A 17,608-nucleotide genomic window follows, 5' to 3' on the forward strand; every position below is an offset into this window, starting at 1 on the left:
CACACACATTATTGCAATTCATTCACTTATAGACCAAATCTTTGGGACACAGAAAATGTGTCATTTCAACATCAACATTTAGACTCGACTTGGATTTCAGGATTAAGTTGGGGCTTTCCTGTCAGTTTCAAGTCAATTTGCCAGCATGTTTTTGGCTGCCTCATGGTTCAAAAACCGTACAGTAGGACTTAATTTTGTGCTACAAAGGTTTCCTGTTGTACTAAAATGGTCTTTCCTAGCCTGGAAATGTTGGTATAATTGCCGATGGACACCTGATGTTGAAAGGCAGATATGGAGGAAGTACAAGGTAGGGGGTCTGAGCTGTCTATTTGTCTCTCTTGACACTCTATAACTTCCCCAACTGTCTTGTCCCCTCAACCATCCCATCACACCAGGACATCTTTGTGACCCAAAGCTGATGGGCAGCTGTACGAGACGGGCTCACAGCCGCGTTCTGCCTTCCTTTGTCAGCATCCGGAAAACTGCAGTATGGGTATGCTAATGTCCCATGCCCCGGGGCTGCCCGTAGAGGTGCCAACCTACAGAACTGTCCAAATGGGTACCAGGGGATATAATGAAGCTTTGACTCCTGGCTGCTGTCCATATAAAGGGGGATTTAGAAGGGGGGTGCCTTTGAAGACAAACAGTGAATATATTTTAGAAAATACAAGCTTCTATCAGACTTTGCCTCAAGCTTCGGTTGGAGATACTTGGATGCTATAAATTCATTCAGCATACTTGAGTCGAAGAGTTTGTTTTCTATGAATCCTGCATTATAACCAGGGGCTTGACCACAATATGAATGGTAGCACAGACCGAGAAAGACAGTTTGTAATTCAAAAACATGTTTCTCTGACTCACATCAAGCTTTAAAATACATTTCAAATTCAACTATCTATCAAGCTATCTATCTGCCGAGTCTATAAATCTATCAAGTCAAACTTGCCTGTATACTGTAAAAAGTAAATTGCTCTAAAGCCTATGATATAGTAGCAAAGCAAAAGATGAATCACATTGTAAGAGGGGTTCGGTGTAGTGGCAATAACTGTATTGTGATGAGCTCTATCATTGTGATGCTCAGATAAAAGGATGGCGTTTTTAAAACACTGAAGGTCTTGCCAATTTACTTGGTTTTGTTTCCAGAGTTCCATTGCTGATCATTTGGTATTTAATGAACCTAGGAGAGCTATGACCCTTATTAAACAAGCAGCTCACAGTTCTTGTAATGATACTGTAAATTGTTGCCTTTCTGTGCCTCTGCCTTTCAAGTGTCTTCATTAGTTTCCCATGTGGCTGCTGCATACATTTGTATAAAGACATGAAAGCAATCTGGAGGGGTCAAATGTGCATGGCATGAGAGTGGAGAGTCAACAACTCAAAATGTCCTTTTTGAAACAATGCATACAATAGAAAAAACAAAAAAATCTGTGGTCGGTCAGTGCTGTTCCCATTGGTCTTCAAGTATTTATTTTTACTCTGTCTTCCTTCTGCTAGACAGCGGGGGAGATGTGAGTAATGTCTGAGTTAACTTTAAGTCAAGACTGCAAAGGTTTGGGCTGTTCCAAGATGGAAGAATTATTTATGTCCTGTTGTTTGTTTTCTGATGCTCTACCTCCATTTTCTCCCCTGAAAAAAAAGAAGAAAACAACAGAGGGATTGTTTTGAGGCTGAGGCTTGTACCTGTTTGATTGACGAGCATCTCTTTTTGACATGCAAGGGCCCTGGTGTTTGTGGCGCCGTGTGTATTATTGAGATCCAGGTGTTTTGCAACTAATCTACCCTACAAGAATGCTGATGGCAGACTGTAGGTGGTGTTCGTGTGAAAGAAAAGTTGACTTTTGAGTGTCTTACTCCTGTATCAGATAATCCATGACATTTTACCAGCTTGCCTCACTGCTGCATCTTGCGCTAAATTGCAGTCGATACTAAAACGACATGAACCATTAGTGCTGTAACTTTGTTGTTGGCATTTTCACAGTCGTTTTACACTCTCTGAAGGAACAAATCTTTTTTTAATTGATTGTCCTATCATTTATTAATATATAGACAGACATAAAAATCGCTCAGTTGCCTTTTTTGGTGTAGGTCGGGGGGGTTGTTTATGGACGCCTCCACAAGTAACACTTAAGTCCCACATTAATCATGCCACTTTACACGCACACTTGGTCACTGCGTAGCGATGTGTTGATAATAGACGTGCTTTAGACAAGTCTAACAGGGGCACAACAAATTAGTGGAAGTTGATTTGCTCCTGTAAAGTAGTGATGGGACGTTCTGTAATGAGGTGTAAGCTTGCTTAGTTTACTTAAAAAGCACCAAACTGTGAACGACGCTTGGTGAAAGGGAATGGACATTCACACATGTGATTTGCAACATGAATATGCTACAGTATGTAGTCTGCAAATACTAAAGAATCTTTTCTAACTAGCGATGATATGATATATTATATTGACTAATGATTTTTTTAAGAATGCACGATAACTGGTTTTGTTTTTCCACCGATACGATAACCGATAACTTCCTGCTCCTCGACATCAATAACTTTTTTTTTTATGAGAAACTACAAATATATCTGTTGTTGCATCCACAACACAGCAAAGGACCCATGGGAGCAGCTATCAGGTTAGTACTGTCTTGCAACTATGGAAAAAAGTTACCCTTTTAGCAACTGGTACGTAGTGATCATATTTTATTGTAACTTTACTTGTAAGGCTAGCTAGCTTGTTTTGTTTAGATGGCTAATTGTTATTGTTGTTTTAATTAAAAACATAAATAACTGCTTGGTCTGAAATCATTATCTGCCCTAAAACATTGAAATCCCGCTTCTATTATAGCGGGGTCGGAGGATGGAAAAGTGGTCAAGCTCTTATGCTAATCAGTTATTATTACCGTTAATATAGTTGCCTGGGTTTTGTTTGCGACTCCCACTAGTATTTATTAATGCTTCAACAAATACATCAGTCACAAAATTATTTACGTAACACTAGTGACGTTTCAACATTGCACATTGCACACACATATTTTAAAATCAACATAGAACCCTAAACATTTTGTTTAATGGCTACTAGACATTCTAAAGGACAAAAAAAAACAAAAGATTAAAAATATCACTCACCATACAGTAGCTGAACTTCAACCAGTCGTGGTCGTTTGTATTCAGTGCAGTGCAGAGACCATTTAGTCTGACAAACACAAGTCTGATTTCACGAAGGACTAAGGATATTGGGAAAATATAAACATTTGAGAGGCTGAATCAGAGGATTTGGACATATCGGTAATTTTATTTGAATTTGAATTGGAAAAATAGTTTAAAAGGGGGTTGTAATCCTTTTTTGCTTAATTTCCATTTTGCTTGCAATACTTTTGCTGCAAGCTTTTTTTTTGGGGGGTGGGGGGGGTGTTTAGTGTTGCCTTTGGACATTTAATTATTTGGCTACTTAGAGTATTCTTTACTGTCATTGTTTACCTCAACTAAAAATTGACAGTTTGGCTATTTAGTGATTTGTCTACTATGGAGAGGAGTACTTGAATGGTATACAGTAGGATGATCATTTGCTTAGAAAAGTAGGCTAACTCGCTCCCACCCCCACACACATACACACACACACACACACACACACACACGCACACACACACACACACACACTTCTGAAATGATGGCTATGCTTGTGTCTACAAAGTGAAAACAAGACAGCCAGCAGACTGGCAGGAGATGACTGAAGATCACAGTGGCACTTCAGTAGATGATTAAAACGGACTTTAATCTGGCCTGCATTATTAGGGGAGACCCCAGGCACTTCGGGCAGACATTATGCCCAGGCTAAAAAGATAAAGCTAAATATTATTTTTTATTTTCTGGCCCAAAAGAGTAACAAAATATTTTTTTACTAACAATGCCCAATGAATTCCTTGTTTAACAGCAAATACCAGTTCAATTTACGTTTTTAGGTGCTGCCTGACAAGTGCACTACAGATCGAGAAAATATGTATTGACCTATGCACATTTCATTAGCAAGAATTGTATCATATTAAGCAGAATTAGGTGAATCTCAGCACTGTGTGTTTGATTCCAAGTCGCAGATGAACTGGATTGTTTCTAAAAAGGCTTTCCAGCTTGCTGATTAGGCACAGTTACCCAGAAAGATGAGGATCGTGCAGAAGGATGCTGAGCGGTAGACTTTCCACTCTAGTCTAGTGCCTATTAAGGAGAGTAGATGTGATTGATGCTCTTACCTGCTCACAAGGCAGGGTCACGTGCACAACTCATGATTCTGCTGCAGATTGCATTCATATTCTCACTACAACAAATTGTAGCAGGCTTGTATAATTTGGAGGAAAATATCTACTGTATGTTTTTGCACATTAAAGAAAATCATTCTGATTGTTACACTGGCTTGTAATTATGGAGAAAAAAAACACATTTGTCATTGCGAAGGCAATCCACTATCACCTACTTAAGTGCTCTATATTAATTCTAGACTAGCCTGTATATATATGATGTTGTGCTGGCTCTAGTACCAGTGCTATCTTTCCTTTTGAGAACTGTGCAGTGCTTGTACAAATAAGACGTTTGTTTTAGGACTTAATATTGTAAAGCTCTTATGTCCTTCCCAAGTTTCAATGTGTGTCATGGGAAGCCCAACTTTATAATGCATTTTTAGTGGTTCTTTGCACGGTAGCATCGTGCATCATCCTCCAGCTCCCTTAAACCTTTTGAAATACACTTCTTTTTTTTTAAATACACTTTCCTCTGGTGAAATGGCAATGTCAACAAAAAGGATTACTATAGAGTATATCCCGGCCAATATAACATAGGGGTTTTAAGTAGAGCCTAAAAATATTGTCAATTGAAGATTTACTGTAGGATAAAACAGTGGCTTATTTTCTCATTGGAGCTGAGAGGCCAATTGCAAACTCTCTCTTTCCTCTTGCAGATAATAGGAAGGAAGCGTTTGGTCAAAATGTTTATTTTGTTGTGTCTTTATCAGCAGTGAGTGGTCTGCACAGGTCAGCAGAAGTCACAATTCTAATAGCAATGCTGCCTTGGCCACGCTCCATGTTTTTATTGAATCCATTTATTTCTCTCTGTGCTATTGATTCACCATCTTCCTCTATTAAGCAAGAAACATACTATACAGTACATGTATCTGCTCAGTGCTTTACTGTTGCATTGGGGCACTTTAAATACACCCTCAATGAGTACTAGTAGTTTGTGCTTTTTATAACTGAATAGAAAATTATGTAATTGCAGAACAAATAATTACAATAATTTCGCTCCGAGCCTCTGACCCACTAATGTGATGTTTACTGTTGTTAATGATATAATGTGAACGGTTCTGAATGACCTTGACATAACAACTGACACTGTGCAAAATCTCACTTGGAAAATGACTGCAGACTTTGAGATTCTGTGCCTGTCCGCCTGTCCCTTCCTGTGTCTGATTTGTCTAATAGCCGATAATGTCATTATGTTCCTATCAGAGGGAGGCCTGATGATTAACAATGGTGGATGTGTTATGTGCAAACGAGAGCAAAACATCAGAAACTCTGGACTCGTCGGATCAATAATCTCCTCCTTGTGGTCTCCTTGTTTGTCATTCTCAAGTATTGACTGTCATTATGCTTTCATACCATAGTTAGCGGCGATGTTGCTCAAAGAATTACTGGCAATGTTTGACCATTTTCTCGTGTCAAGTCTGTTTTTTCGTGTGTATGTTTCCTTCTAGGTTTTGAGCTTCTTTATCAACCAGAAGTGGTGAGACTCTATCTTTCTCTGCTGACTGAGAGCCAAAACTTCAACACCCTGGAGGCTGCTGCTGGGGCTCTGCAGAACCTTGGTGCTGGGCAATGGACTGTGAGTGTAAGGGTGGGGATGGTACAGCAGACACCATGTTTGTCATATTTATTTTTGCAACTACAGTGGGAGTTTTTTGTTTTTGTTTTTTTATATTTCAGATGGATAGGTGATGAGTTGAGAAATCAATGCTTGGGATACATCCAAAAGCAAAAGGGGCACTGTTACTAGTAATAATTAACTCATTCACTCCCAGCCATTTTTACTGAAGCAACCCCCTTCGCTCCCGGCTGTTTTGCTGGATTTTGACAGATTTTTCAAGGCACACAGAATATTGTGTTCTATTGCTATAAAAACATGGAACCTACCAAAAGAGAGTCTCTTCTTTCATCAGGAAAAAAAGTATATTTGTATCTGTTTCCGTTTTGCAGCAATTAGCATTAGAATATAGCTAAGTTTCATCATTATTTACAAAGCTGTTCAAAACACTGGGGCTTGTTGCGACATGGCCCTGGTTGATCTCTTATACTCTGCTTCCAACTGCTGGCTGTTTTTGGTAGTAACTACCATTGCTTTAAGCGACCTCTTCAAGTCAGAGGCTGCATCAAAGCCTTCTGTATGCTCTAGCATTAAAAAACAAAACAAAAACGTACAAACACGTTTTTGGGAACATGGCAATATTTGAAATAGATCGTTTTTATACCTTTTTGGGAGCAAATGAGTAAAAACAACAACAACAAAAACATACTGTGAAATTGAATGAGATAACGATAGAGACATCTTAAGTACAAAGTGCAATTGATGAATTCTAATATCACTAGTATGTTGTGAAACTAATGCACACATCACTGTTAGATGTTTGTCTCTGACGATAGAGGAGAAAGTCCGTGGCCATGACCAGACATTTATTCCAATTAAAGCAGGAGATATACTGAGAGGCTGTCTGGCTTGAAAGCAGCTGTGAATTATGAACAGGAAAAGCTCATTGTTAGATTCCAGCAAAGACTTTGCTGTTTTTTATACACGTGTATTCAGCCCACAGCGGCCATCAGGGCAGTGTGACCTTTCAGTCGTATGACATTGTCATCAGCAGGCACCTCCAGCTACTTTGGAAGAATCACACGAGTGGTTAATTTTAATCCATCACTTATTGTCACATTTTATCCTCTCGATAGTTTAGCTGGAGTGATTCCCAGCAAAGGTGGTCATTTTGAGGACAAATCCTTTTCTCCCTTGCTACATTTTTCCTGTGCAAGCTGATCAGCAGGTCCCCAGGCCAGATTCTGCAGCAAGTAGAGCTGCTTATTCATTTGTCACATCTGGCTGCTAGGCTAAGCCTGTGCTCTCTCTTTTGGCTTAGCTTGTTCTCAAAATTCTAACCTATAGCCAGCCACCTTTGCTTTTTGGTGTCGCTGGTGCTGGACGTTTTAAGTGGCACTACTGCCATCTTGTGGCTTGAATCTAGCCAACAGATTACTTTTCAAGGATAGGTTTGAATAAGAATGCTTCTTTCACATCACATGTATATTTTATTCTACAAAAATGTAATGGTAATATTGGAAATTGTTTTAATTATATTATAAAAATGTATGTTAGAGGCCCTGTGTGGTATTTTGAGTTAGCCATACTTGTCAGATTGTTCCATTTTAGTAATGTTAGAGACCCTGGGCCATCCCAAAAAGTAATAAACATATAAAATGAACTCACCTCCGACCCTCTGTGTGTGTACCCGCACCCCTCCCGCAGTGGTCCAACTACATCCGAGCCACAGTGCGTAAAGAGAAAGGTCTCCCCATACTGGTGGAGCTGTTGCGCTCCGATTCCGACAAGGTAGTCCGAGCTGTGGCTATCGCCCTGCGCAACCTCTCCATCGACCGCCGCAACAAAGACCTCATTGGTAAACACTCAAGCATAATGTAAACACACACTCAATACTGTAGGGGTTTTATGTAAGGCCTTTTTTTACCCAACTTTTTAAGTAAAATGTTTTAAGGTATTTTATTGATTATCAAGCGGACACTAATTGTTCTGCCTAATAATTTTGGATTTTTGTGTTTTAGATTGTGCCTTCAGGAAGAGAAATGCAGTTCCATTTCTTTTCACTTATTTTTATTGACAATATTTTTTTTTCATCTATTAATAGGAAGTTACGCCATGCGTGACTTGGTCAGTAACTTGCCCAGCGGACAGCAGCAACCAGCCAAGAACTTGGAGGAGGACACTGTGGTCGCCATCCTCAACACCATCCACGAGATTGTCACAGACAGCTCTGAAAACGCCCGATCTCTCATTCAGGCCCAGGCCATCGAAAAGCTAGTCGCTATCAACCGGACCAGGTGCCCCTACATTTCTTTCTTTCATCAGCATGATGATTTATCAAAATAAAATGTAGTCAGTCTGTAATAGCGGTTGCCTGCCATCAGATTTTTTTTATCATGTCATTGATATTTTTTTCAGTACAGTATTATACTGTAACTTTTAAAAATTACAGAAGGGAATGCTTTGCAAGAAGCTATATCCACCCACACTGGACAGCTCATGCTCTGAGTTTATTAACATTTGCACAACTTGGCCCCAGCACAACAGCTGGTTCTACATGGTGGGAATTGAGCAGTGCTTGCAAATAATCATGGATCTATTTGTGCGCGATGGAATAATTCCCTACTCTTGTCCCCCCCTTTGATGTGCGGCCTCAAAAATTGTTCTAGGTCCTGCTGGAGTCTGGCTTCTCACCCTAGTTCTCCCTCACTTAACAAAGCTGTGTGTTAACAAATATAATGCAATTTAAATCAATTAAGGTGGCAAACTAATTTCATTCAGTGCACTCATCTGTTGCTGTAAACCGCTTCTGCTTCCTCCTCAAGCCAAAAACACATGAATAGCGACTAGTCGATGTCATCTGTGGAGTAGTAAAGTCGACTAGTTTGTGGAATCTCCACTCTGAAAATGCTCTTTCACCTTTTAATCTGCTGTACATATTTATGCATATTCTTATATTTGGCACTTCATAATTATATTCATAGGACATGTTGTATTTTATGGCAAAGGTCGAATATGGAACAGAAATATTCTCTCTCTCTCTCTCTCTCTCTCTCTCTCTCTCTCTCTCTCTCTCTCTCTCTCTCTCTCTCTCTCTCTCTCTCTCTCTCTCTCTCTCTCTCTCTCATCCAACCATCCTGCAATCCATCATTTTGACAATACTTAAGGGAGATATTCAAATTAGTGTCACCCCTTTCCAATTCTGAAGTGTGAAAAAGAAAATTCCACCACAATTTTAATCTATGCCCTTCTCAATGTTGGAATAAGATGACATATTGATCACACAAAGAGCCACTCTAAATGAATAAATATGCAGTTTATCCACATACAAACTACTTAGGTGTCATTGCACATCTCATGAGATTGTGTTACTTTCAAGCTATGTGTAATTAATGCTGGTGTTTCACAAGTAGCTATTACAAGGAAATATGCCTTTGAATTAAAAACACACTTGTTGCTAGCACACACTCTCTCTTGTGTAAAGGTACTGTTCTGGGACAATGTGTCTCTCTAGGGTTCTTTTGTAAATGATTTCCACTTCTTTTTTTTGCCCCCGCAGCCAGTCAACCCGAGAAACAAAAGCCGCATCTCATGTCCTGCAGACTGTGTGGAGTTATAAGGAACTACGGAACGCTTTGACAAAGGATGGCTGGAACAAGAGCCATTTCCAGGTACGGCATATGTCAGTGGATGTCTTTCTTCACATGTAAGGTTGCAGTCCCTTGGAACGTAAATTTTGAAAACATGTCCTGCCTAGACAAAATTATTTTCATCGATTTTAGTTTTTGAGTTTTAGTTTTATTATTTATGTTTTATTGTTAGGCTATCTATAATTGTGGTCATTGTTTGCTGTCCGTGTAAAAGAGCGCATTGCAATTTATTGAGTGTTTCAAATAATTGTGTTACTTGACCGTTTACTGTAGCTAAATGAGAGTGCAAACAATCAATATTGTCTTTTTAAAGGCAGCAAGCTCGATACAGCTTTAGTACTGGATTTCATGAGCTTGTGCAGTTGTGACTACTAAAGAAGCTGAAACTGATGGGAGCTTATCGCTGGCGTCGGGCCGTAACCTTGTACCTCCAGAGCGATAATTAACATTGCAACATCAATGAGAGCAAGCCTTTCTCAACACTTGTTATTTGTAAAAAAATAAAAAATAACAACCACACATGTGGACTGACCAATACTATAGATTTCTGAAAAAATATTGAATTTACCAAAGTGTGAGTTATGAGGTTTCAACCCGATGCCAGCGATATGCAGAATATCACCAAGTAACTGAACAATGTTTAATTTACACATAAAATTAGCAGCAATAATAAAATGTGTAACAACAATTCTCTTTCAGCCGGCGGTGACAACAACCCCTAAAGGAACCAAGAATGGCAAACCGGGTTATGATGATACAACGCTGCCCCTTATGGAGAAGAACCAAGGTCAGACAGACAAAACGTTTCACTTGTTTCGAGGAGCCATTTGGCAGAATGAGGCAATAATAACCACAAAAGGCTTCTCACCAAAATGAGCTGACATTATTATTCAATTCACATACACAAAAAGAATAATCTCCTTGACAAATTTGAAGGAATTAAGATCACATGAGGGTCGAGTTTCTCATTTGAAGCATATTCACTGTTGCTGTATTGTGAACAAATCCTATTAAGAGACCAAAACAATCAAAGCAACTGGTAACTTTAAGCCACTTTGTGCAAATTTAACCCTATGCAGTATCTGAACAGGTCATGAATGTTCTTCTATTAAGTCTCCTTACAAATTGAAGAAGTTTAAGCAGCACCGTAGTAGTTAGTAGTTGAAGTACTGTAAATGCATTCACCTGGTTAATATCACAGGCATTAAAAAATGTACGGTATGTCCTGTATACGTCTTGTCTCTGAAGTGAAAATACTCTTATTTTTGTTTGCTTTGTGGATGCACATGTTTCTTGAATTACCATGCATGGCATGTTATTGCGCTCAACGCCTTCATTTCAAAGTATGTAGTATGTAGTGTATCATCCTGTTGCAGAATTATTTAAGCATCAGAAGAGGTGTTTTTGAAGATGTTCACCAAAACTTTCTTTGTTGCATTTCTAATGTACAGTAATTTCTGGACTATAAGCCGCTACTTTTTTTCACTTGCATTCGACCCAGCGGCTAATACAAAGGTGCGGCTTATCCTTCAGATCACAATGGGGCGCACTATAAAGGAAGCGCAAGAGCGTCAGGCAGAGCAAAACAAACCAAGTGAGCCCAAATACAGAAGGAGAGCGAGAACGAGAGCGAGACAATTTGCGCCCTGATTATGGAAAAGAAAGTAGCAGGAACCCGGCGCGGTAACATTAAAAGCACCTGCGGCTTACAGTTGGGTGTGGATTATATGTGTAGCAAACACGAGTATTCCCCAAATTTAGCTAGGGCGGCTTATAGTCCAGAAATTACTGTAAATAAGAAATGTTAAATTTAATGAGAGTTCAGAGTAATGCATTTGAATTGAGTGCATTCCTTAAAAGGTGAAGAACATTGATGACCCGTCTTATCTCCATCAGGTAAAAATAAGAATGCAAATATTGTGTGTCCAAAAGTCAAGTTAAATAATTTGTAGGAGCTGTGGTGACCATGAAATTGAAAAACATGCATCATGTATTTTCTACTTAAAGCAAGTGAATGCATCATTTGTTCTTATCCACAATGAAGTTGACCACCCTTCTCCGACCTCATTAGATGGTTACTCTACAATTGACCAGAGGGACAAAGACTGCAAATACAAGACAGGCGACAGTTCAGTGGACCTTTCAGAGCGGGAGCCATTAAAGGTACCAGCACAACTTTTCTTGTCTCCAGAGGGATTAGAGCATAGAGGACAAAGTAACGGTGTCTCATTGAAATATTGTCACATGCCCTCCCCTCCCTCCCTCTTTCTGTTGACTTCTTTCCACATTTTCAGTGGAAGATTTTAATCCTATCAATTCTTTAAAGAGGATGAAATGTGTCGTTCCTGTTCGTTTATGTGTCTGTCTGCAGCTGAGGGCTGTGGATACCCTCAGATCTGTGAGCCACTAGTTAATTAAGTGGAAGCTTTTGGAGTCCGTAAAGTAATTAAGCTCGCACCGATTAAAATAGCTGCCAACAACTAGCTCTTATGGAACACACCCTTTCTTTGGCAATGAGAAGACTGAGGCTACATCAAATGGTTGTCTACTGAATTCAGCTTGCTAGAGTGTGTTAATTGCAGAGCTCAGTGCAAATGCGCCCTCAAAGTACTGTAGCCGTCAGAGGACTCAAGTACACTTCATATATGTTATCCAATCCGCTGTTAAATGAATGGGACTCACTCCCTGGTACAGTCAAATGAATGCAACAAATGGACCCTTATGTCCTCGAGGCCAGTTTTTCCCAACCTTTATTGAGACATTGGTCACATTTCACATTGAAAAAGCCTCACAGCGCGCTACTATAGGAAACATGTCACAACCAGGAATATTGAATGATGATCTCATCTGAATGTACTCACAAATTGACTACTCCGTGTGAATTGTGTGCTTGTTTAATTGAACACAAAGCTGATGTACTCACAGGAAGACTTATTTTGTTGTATAAACACAGGTTAATTGTACATTCTGCTATCTATGGAAGAACATTTAATTACCCCGCCCATCACAATGCATCACTGGCATACATGAACAATTCAAAACATGTAGAATACTTTTGAGACAAATTGAACTGATAATTTCCTGCTTCTCAAGACATTCTGGTTGGGAATCACTGCTCACTGCTCTCTGCATCTCTTGGACTTTAGCGTCCTGCTGTATATGAAGCTGTAAAATACTCCTTGCAATGTATGGCAATCATATTTATCACAAAATTAAAAAAAACTGACAGTACAGTAGATTAATTGCTGAATTGGCCCAATAAGTGTCTTAAATTCATTAATTGTAAGCAAACCCAACATCAAAAGTAACATTTTTATACCATCAACATTTTATTTATTAGGTTGGGAACATACATATTAGCCTCTGTATACCTATAAGGGGCATAAATAAAAAAGAATTGTGAAATTAAAATTAATTTATTTGAAGGTTTTTTTTAAGATGGCATTATTAAAGATGGTCAAAAATTAAAACGCTATCAACTAAACTGCACTTAAATTTGTGGAAGTTTTTTGGGCACTTTTAACCTATACAAGTTATAGCACTATACCTGATGTTTATTTTGGCTCCTATATTTTAAATCTGCTATGAACCAACCAAAGATGTTCCCGATAGCAATACAAGTTGTACCCATTAATACTAATCTCTCCTTCTTTCTTTTGCACGTTGCTACTGTATGTCTTCTTTCCCTTTGTAGCTTGTGTACAACAAGAAATTAACACCTGCTTCTCTCTATATTTGGCTGCATGTGAATATTTGAGTGTATTGGTCCAATGCATTGACCTCCTTTTGTTTTGCTTTGTGTTTTTTAAACCCGTCCTATTGCACAGAATGACACAAGTAGGAAACACTATATCAGGACTAATAGGCCTGCGGTCAGTCTGGTGGACGCTTGTGATGTTAAGCCACAGCCCGTTGATTCCTGGGTCTAAATGCATGCATGGTAGGTTTGAAAAAGAAAATCACAAAGTAACCACCCTCACTCCTGAGTTGGACTGTAGTCAACCTTCCCATTCCTCATTTGCTCATGGATTCCATCTAGTTTCCTCTCACCTACACTCAATGTCTTGCAGAGTTTCTGTCACTGAGCACCCTCATCAGACGTGTCACCTACAACACCAATTTTTCATACTGCTCTTGAATTCGATGTGCGTGTCCCTTTCAGCAATGCAGCTGACCTAATTTGGCACCTCAGGGAGCAAAGATACAGCATTAACAAAAACAAATGTGAATTCTCGCCTTTGGAGAAGGTGCACGCAAGTCAACAGGCTTTCGAGTGTGATTGTGGTTCAGCAGCTGCTGCCTGATTGAAATGTGCACCGACGTCCACTCGTTGCCTCCCCTGACAGCCTTTGCTGAAATTGATGGCAAATGATGAAGGGGGGTCATTTGCCAGCACTCCACATGAATGCTCCTGGGGCACCCCAAATCAAAAGGGAGAGAAAGAATAAGATATGCATATTGTGAGATACACATTATGAATTACTCTCCTACAGTGTGTCACTGCTCAAGATATGAGAAGGTCAATTATTTGTAAAGCAACATGTTCCAATCAAAAACCTCTTAAGACCTGCACATTTAATATGTTGGGCGACAACCATTTTCCTGTCCAGAGGTCTCAATTGTGCTGTTGCCATGGTATGAGTCCGTTTTACTTTTTCAGCATTGCCTTTATTTGTGCCACATGCCCTCTGTTGACCAGCTCACGTGTCCCAAACGTCATGTCTGACCTTCATGTTTTTCTCCACATGACTAATCATCATCTTTTCGTTCTGTATTTCCATCCTCATCCTACTGTATCACAAGAAATGATGTATAGTGGCTATGGTGGTTTATTTTCTACTCACATGCCGCAATTTGTCCTCAAATACAAGGATATGCTGCTTTTCTCAATTTCAATGCCATTTCATGGACTTCTTGTGAGTTTGATCTGGTTTGAACTAAAGGATGTTCTAGTGCTTAATTATTATTTTTTATCACCACCACCTGTTTAATTAATATTGTGTTGGTGGAATAACATTTACATTAGCAGATAAATCCACCTGTGATTTATAGGCGCTCTACTGCCCTCTGCTGTCAACTGAAATTAACGTGAAAGTGCCCTCGGGCTGGCATTGTGAACATCACGGGTCACTTTTTTCTTTTCTTCTTTTTAGTCAATTTGGTCAGTTGACGTTCGCAACGCAAGCTCAAGGACACTTTCGATTTTCAACATCAATTTCAGTCGACAGAAGGGGGCAGTAGAATCACAAAATGATTGAAAACAGTTGGATTCATCTCAACTCAATTTATTCCACCAACATAATATGTATCATAATTCTGTATTTAGAAGAAGAAATATTTTTGGGGACTTGAGCCTCCCCTTTCAGCCACCTGTATGTGTCTCCTAATATGTTTCTTCTTGTTTTGTTCATGCACTCCAGGCTTAAAACGACCAAGCGACAGAGTGACACCACAGGAGGAACTCTCACATCACCACTGCCATTTCATACGGAGCTCGTTTGGAGTTGAACTTTGTACAGATAGCAGATTAGAAAAAAATAGTAATAATCTTCACGATCAGAACGACGACTACCCAGCAGCAGCCAGCAATTTTGCTTTTCAAAAAAAGAAAAGAAAATGAAAAACATATGGAGTGACTATTCCTACTACTTCTACATTTCTACATTCCCACTGGACAGCATGTGAATTTTTCAGTGTTGACTCTTGTTGAAATCTACAGGTGACATCAAGGTATTCAAGGTTGACACTACTGGCAAAGAAATGGATGTGAGAATGGGATGAGGGAACTAAAGGGCAAATGAACGTGTGGTGAAAGGAAACTTGGCACAAGAAGGAATACTTTTGTTTTGGCTTTGTTTTAAATCTGGAAGTTTTAAAGGTTGCCAGGTTTTTCCCAAGTAATTTCGATTTGTTGTGTAAGTTTGGTATTTTGATGTGGGCTGGTGCGGATTGATTGATTGATTGATTGATTGATTGATTGATTGATCACTCACTGGTTGTTAGTTTTGGTTTTGGTGGGGTGTGAAAGAAAATAGCATTGTGGATAAACGTCTTCAAGCCACAGCCCATTTGGTTCACTGTGGTTGAAAAAAACTGCACTGAAATGCTTTGGAATATGAGGTTTATTTTATAAAGTGAGGATTTTGCAAGTTGTACTCTGGACAGTAAAAGGTGATGTTGAGTGGGCATTGAATGGAGCAACATCTCAACAAGATGTGAATGAACAACATCCGCACAGATGGGTAGAAAAGCAGTCAGCTTGTCACAACACAGTTTGATTTGTATGAAAGAAAATAAGGCATTTTGTTTATAAAGATAATGATTTTGGTAATGAAAAGGCAGAATATGGTTATTTTGTTTAAAAAACAAAAGTCTAAACCAGTTTTATTTTTATTTTTGTCAACTTTTACAAACATGTATATTAGGGTCAAAATATGAAGAAAATACCAATCTCGTAGTTGTATATTAATACCGCATTGTTTGGAAAACACATTGGATTGGAAGCAACTAACAGTCAGTTATTGCCAAGTTTCACACACTATCACTTATTTATATATTGTAAGTAAAAAGGGTTTTAAACATAATTGCAGTGTTGTTTCATGAGGCATTTTTTAAGACAACACTTGCAGTGGGTTCAAGGGTCTGAGGTCAAGAAATGAAACAAGTTATAAATAGAATTTTTACTATCCATTTTTCTTCATACTGTGTTACAATCAAGCACTCAATGCTTCTTAAAGTAAACTATTCTTGTGAGCATGAAAAAAAAGTGTACAGATGTTCATATTGTTTTTAAGTGCCATTTTTTTCTGTTTTTGTGATATCAACTAATCCATCAATATGGAGCAAAAGAACAGCAGAATAGATATGAAGCTTTCAACACAAACTGAAAGGTCACACTGTATAAAGTGAAGTATAAAAAAAACATTTATATAGTATATATTTTTTACAAAGTTTCAGGGTGGACAGGTTTGACTTGGAAAAACAGTGATATCAAGTAAATTTGCCATTTCCCTCGTGCTTGGTAAGACCACACACCAACATCTGTGCTATAGTGTGTTCTCCAGCATCAGTCAGTCAGCATAAACTGCAGACGCAAATTCCGCATCACTCGTGTCATCCTGGCGAATGGCATGTGCCTGCATTGACGTTTTTCTTTGTGACGTGGTTTTATAAAAGCTTGCGTTTACACCGTGTTTACAAATATGTGTGTTGTGGTAAAATTCAATAAACTACAAATAAATGTATAACTCTTAATTCCAGAAGTTAAAACCATATACTAATACCCTGCATCTTTCTTTTTTTTGGTCCCTAGAACTGTGTGTTTTCATTGGACAGTACTGATTGATCTTGAGAAAGGAAAAGAAAAAAAAAAGCGAGAAAAACAAATAACAGACTGTCTTTGACGGTCTCTGCAGCACCACAACCAAAGGAATTGTATTTAACATTCATTAGAGTTTTATTGGTTTTCTGGTTGTGTAACACATTGATGAACTAAAAAGCCACATAACTGTACTGTTAAATACAAAAGGACACAGGCACACATTGAATCAAACCTACCTGTGTAGATAAAACTGATTCAAGTTTGTCAAAATAAAGTCAGTGTATATCTCAGTAGCCAATGTGTTGTATGCCTATCATGTGCCTTAATCTTTTCCATGGTAGTGACAAATGTGTGTTTTGTATAACTTTATTCCTCCCCTTCAACTGCCATATCTCAAGAAGCTGTCAGCCTTCCCTATTCCTCCTTTCATCTGACACTTGCTGTATCATTTGCCCTCCCGTGTTCCCTTAACTCCAAGTAGTTTAGATTGGCGTGGGGTTTCTGCCTTGTAATTCATTGTATAATAAACTTTTACAAAAGTTAGGCTCATTCAAGATGATTTAATTTTTCCTAGAGGAGTTCAATTGCTAATGCTTTAGTAGCGAGCAGAAGCGGTGCCACAGTGACAGAATGTATTACTTAATTTTACTAATACCCACATGCAAATATTAAGCTTGTTAAACATAACAGAAACATGATGGTTTGTAGAGTATACATTTGGTGTGTTTTCAATAAATCATGCCTGGAATGAATGTGTCTTGCTTCTCTGCCTGTCTAAACCACCTATTTTCAGCAACTTTTATT

The 17,608-nt window shown here is 38.8% G+C and overlaps 1 protein-coding gene across 14 annotated transcripts in view; it reads left to right on the forward strand.

The window, feature by feature from the left end:
* arvcfb (ARVCF delta catenin family member b) overlaps positions 1 to 17,556 on the forward strand; it is a 189,566-nt gene extending 172,010 nt beyond the window's left edge. For 9 of the 14 annotated variants that reach the window (XM_086075596.1, XM_086075601.1, XM_086075602.1 and 6 more), the window contains 8 exons: positions 5,727 to 5,860; positions 7,541 to 7,691; positions 7,938 to 8,130; positions 9,393 to 9,504; positions 10,183 to 10,270; positions 11,555 to 11,646; positions 13,311 to 13,423; positions 14,904 to 17,556. In XM_086075596.1, the coding sequence (XP_085931722.1) occupies positions 5,727 to 5,860; positions 7,541 to 7,691; positions 7,938 to 8,130; positions 9,393 to 9,504; positions 10,183 to 10,270; positions 11,555 to 11,646; positions 13,311 to 13,412 (872 nt within the window). In that variant the 3' untranslated portion in view covers positions 13,413 to 13,423; positions 14,904 to 17,556. The remainder of the gene's footprint in view (positions 1 to 5,726; positions 5,861 to 7,540; positions 7,692 to 7,937; positions 8,131 to 9,392; positions 9,505 to 10,182; positions 10,271 to 11,554; positions 11,647 to 13,310; positions 13,424 to 14,903) is intronic. The other 5 variants (XM_086075600.1, XM_086075603.1, XM_086075608.1 and 2 more) reach the window with 2 other exon arrangements.
* The last annotated feature ends 52 nt before the right edge of the window (positions 17,557 to 17,608 follow it).

The sequence above is a fragment of the Leptonotus elevatus genome, chromosome 5 (genome assembly GCF_054856555.1).
Source record: "Leptonotus elevatus isolate MCC_2025b chromosome 5, RoL_Lele_1.0, whole genome shotgun sequence".
In the NCBI taxonomy this organism is placed as follows: Eukaryota; Metazoa; Chordata; class Actinopteri; order Syngnathiformes; family Syngnathidae; genus Leptonotus; species Leptonotus elevatus.